The sequence below is a fragment of the Oryza brachyantha genome, chromosome 3 (genome assembly GCF_000231095.2).
Source record: "Oryza brachyantha chromosome 3, ObraRS2, whole genome shotgun sequence".
In the NCBI taxonomy this organism is placed as follows: Eukaryota; Viridiplantae; Streptophyta; class Magnoliopsida; order Poales; family Poaceae; genus Oryza; species Oryza brachyantha.
The window spans coordinates 13,733,096-13,737,379 of record NC_023165.2 but is presented as its reverse complement, the minus strand read 5'-3'; the positions used below and the strand labels follow the sequence as shown (position 1 = coordinate 13,737,379).

General features: G+C 43.7%; 1 protein-coding gene across 1 annotated transcript; it reads right to left on the bottom strand.

Annotated features, from left to right (window-relative positions):
* Nucleotides 1-240: 240 nt before the first annotated feature.
* On the bottom strand, nt 241-1,205 carry LOC102709354 (horcolin-like). Its single transcript, XM_040522506.1, has 2 exons — nt 1,090-1,205; nt 241-971 (listed from the first exon to the last, which is right to left on the bottom strand). Exons 1-2 carry the CDS (start codon nt 1,090-1,092, stop codon nt 456-458), a joined length of 519 nt encoding a protein of 172 aa, XP_040378440.1. The 5' UTR covers nt 1,093-1,205; the 3' UTR covers nt 241-455.
* Between the last annotated feature and the right edge of the window lie 3,079 nt (nt 1,206-4,284).

Here is a 4,284-nt window from a genome sequence, read left to right as displayed (position 1 = left end):
GAACATTCATATTATATTTCTCTAATATTTTATTAATATTTTACAACCACATCTTCTAACGTTGTTATTACTCTCTACTCTTAGGATTGGATGTTAAGATATAAGCAATTTTACGATCCAACAAAAAGTAACCCGCGGTACCAAATCGTTTCTGATCATTGAATCTAACAACGTACATCGATTAGATCCAATGGTGAGAAATGATTTGATATCTCGATGTATCGGTACCTCGAGATATTATTTGTTGGACCGAAGCAAATCTCTTTTAGTTAAAGGATGAGATGGACTCTATGCTAGGAATGCTCTTAGTTTATTCCTGTATTTTAATATCCTATTAAAATACTATTAAAATATGACATTCATCACTATGTAGAAAAGTTTATTATCACCAGATACCAGAGAGAAAAAGTTAATTATTCCAGAGTGGGAAGCACAGGATCGGTGACATTTGTTGGCTAATTCTCAGAAGGGATGGCCGGGTTGACGTAGACGCCGATGGCCTCCAGGTGCTCGCCGGCGCGGGCGAAGAATCCGACGACGGCGCCGTCGCCGAGCACGGGGAGGCTGAACGGCGTCCCGGCGCCGTAGCCGAAGGGCCCGATGGTGCGGCGGTCGGTGACGAGCTTGAGCGAGGTGACGAGGCTGTCCCGGTCGCCGAAGGGCCCCATCGTGCCGTGCACCTCCGTCACGCGCTCCGTGGGCTCGAAGGCGAACTCCGCCACCGTGCCGCGCGGCGGGCGCTCCCCGCCGTTGAGCTTGCTGGCCACCGCCTCCGGAAGCTCGGCGCCGTCGCCGCCCCAGGGGCCGACGGAGTGGAGCGCGCCGTCGCCGTCGGCGTAGGTGAAGGCGACGGAGTCGATGATCTTGCCGTGGCGGAGCGCCACGCTCCGCAGCCGCCGCGGCGCCACCGTGAGGTCGTGGTCGCGGCCGCCGTAGTCGCCGCCCCACGGCCCGATCTTCGCCACCGAGCTCTGCACACAGCACACGCGTATTAACATTCACAAGTGGAGTAATCAGTTGCAGCCATTGACGACGTACGAACGAGCTCTTCAATTTCGACAAGAAATTAATAATGTCATAATCAGAGACCATTTCGTCGCCGTCGTCGTTGCAGCTAGCTAATCAGCTAGCAAGCAGAATCGAATCGATATGACCGATCTCACGCACGAAATTTATAGGATTTAAATTGGGTCTATCTCTTGCTCACAGCTCGACCAGCTGTCTCGATCTGTATGTACGGAAGTACGGAACGGAATACTATCATCAACCAGCTAACCACACGAGGGAGGAGTGCGCCTAACCTAAGCACAGCAAGGACAGAGGGCAGGTAGATGAGTTCCCTGGCCAGCTTGGTGCCACGTCACGTGCAATGCTGCCGGTTCCAGTTCGTCACTCTCACTCCCCTCTTGGTGTCACATAAGAGCATCACCGGTTGTCATCCGAAACTTCAACCCCAAGGGCCTGCTTGGATGCCCCGTTTTTGGCCCAATCCGGGTGTAAAATACAGGCCCGCAAAAACTTTTATAGGTAAATTTAAAGTGGTGCTTGGATGGGCCGTATCCTTTTAATTTTTCGGTGGTATTAAGCCCAATCCGTCGGAATAATTGTGTGGTCTAGGGGATCATATTTTTTTCCGGTATTTGTCGGACTCACCCTCTCGCGCGTGCGTGCATGCGTGCTCCAGCTCCAGGCAGAACGATCGGTGCCTCCAGCCTCCAGCGTCGTCGCCGCCGGTGCCTGCTCCGCTCCTTGCCAACGTCGCCTGCTCCGCTCGCCGTTGAAGCCGCCGTCCACAACCTGCGCTGGTAAGTCCCCCTCCCCCTCTCCTCCCCTCTCCCTCTCCCTCATTCAATCACCACCACCTAACCCTAGCTCGATTTGGCAGAGTTGATTTGTGTGCACAACCTAGCTTGATCTGTAGTGCCAACGAGTTGTGGATCTGCACCTAGGTAGCTCAATTTCAATGCCACCATCACATTAGCCTAGGTGAGCCACTGTGCTGCCCCCTCTTCTCTCCTTATCTCTCTGTGTTTATCTCTCTGTTTGTACGTGTGTCTGATGATTTATTCATCTTTGGATGAGATGGTAATTTTCTGAGTTCACAAGTTAATTTTCTGGTATAGAACTTAAAATCGAGGCAATTTAATTTTCTTTTGATTGAATTGTTGTTCAGTAGTAATTTGCTTATATTTACTTCTTGCTCAATTCACTTTGAGTGCAAAATTTATGTTCATAATCTTTTAATTTGCCATGCAATTAGTGAAAAAATTGTTGTTAAATTCTACAAGGCGTGAAAGAATATGTTGTGATTGAATTGCATGGTTTAAACCATAATAGCACTGCATGATACAATTATTGTACCCACATATTGCAGTTCTATCCTAGACCTACACTAGATTGGTTCTTACTGATGGACATGGAGCTAGAAGAAGATGACAAGATGATGTTGCTCATCTTTCCAGCACTTTATTTAGCATCTACTAGACTAAACAAAATCCCATGCACACATCCAAACTTAGAATTCTTCTTCTTTAGAGCTCCAAAGTAACAAATATAGTCTCCAATTATGTTTTGGTGTGTTGGCCATATAATGAAAATAACAGACGACTTGTTTAATACTACCGGAAAACTGAATTTTTGTTTCAGGCTATAATGTTGCCCTCTAATGTGCTTCAATTAGTACATCAACGTCACTCCTTGCTCGAGGAAGAAAGATACCAGTCATTTACCCAAACAACATGTTTCTCACCCTTGTATTATTATACAACCAGAAAATATTTTCAAGAGTATTCTTGGTAACCTAAAAATTACAAGGGTAATGTGTTTACAAGGGTAAAAAAATACAATGCTCCCAAGCAGGCCCCAAATGTACTCTTTTTTCGAATCTAGTTTTCAGTTTTTCTGAATTAAAAATATACTTCCCTCCCGTCTCCAATCTGTCTCTCGTATGGCGCTTGCTTCATAGGTGATTGTTTGGTTTTTATGCTGGTCCAGAAAGAGAATATTTTATGAAAATGCTGGATGAGTGTATCCGGCTAAATTGGTTAGATGAGCTCATTCACTCTCATTAACAGTGATCATTAGTAGTTGTTTAATGATAATTAGTTTGTTTTATCATTAATTAGTAATTAACAAGTTTAAATTAGTGTTAATTAATGATTATAGATAGATTTTGTTATTAATTTATACTAATTACGATAAAATCTATGATGATTAATTTATATTATTATTTATTAGTAATTCAATATGCCCATCCCATCCATTTAACCAAACAAAAAATTGGATCATCTCATCCATCCAACCAAACATAAAACCAGATCACCGTATCCCTGAAAATATAATATAGATAGTCATATCCTATATTCCTATCGACCACCAACCAAACGCACCCTAATCTACTCCCTCCATTCCCAATATAATATTTTCTACCATTGTCTAGATTCATATGGATGCTAATGAATCTAGACACATATATAAATTATATATATTCATTAATGAATGAATTTAGACAAGAGTAGAAAGTCTTATAATATAAAACGGGGGCAATAGACAACACCGCATCATCCAAAACCATTATCACAACCATGTATGGAAACAAAAAGAAAAAAAATCTGATTTTAATAGTTAGTTAGGGTGGACACAAGTTAAACTCGGCCGATGGTGTCGTAATAGACCTTTTCGGCTTTTCCTTTATTTCTCTCCTTGCCGCTCTACTTTTCCAGGCCGTGCAGCCCACTTCTCTCTTCCGTTTTGGGCCTCCTCCTCCATCTCTTCTGGCCATGGCCCATCATCAAGGGTGTCGTAGCCACCACGAGCCAGCCTCTTTATCATGGCCCATCGCGAGTTCTCCATACCAAACAAACGTGCGTGTCTGGTTCCTCCGGTCGACAAACTCTCGCGCGCGGGCCGCAGTGCACGCGTTTGTCTGGCCCGCAATTTCTTTCCCCTTCCTTTCCACTGCCACATTCGCACAGAGGTACATCGCCATCAATCCATATCATCATCTCCACTTCACCGCCGCCGATTGAATCACCCGTAAACCATTCCGTTTCCGTCACGCCTCGTAAATGTAGTATTTATTTTCCAATCGGTAAAAAATAAAACAGCTGACAACGACATGCAATATATAAATAATGGTCGTGAATTGTGACAATGTATCTACCGTTCATAAACTATATTATTTTAAAATTAAAAATAATTCTATTTTATATTCTACTTTTCATCTCTCGAAACAAAATTACAAATAATACTAACCTACATAAAATTTAGATTTCTCTATAAAAA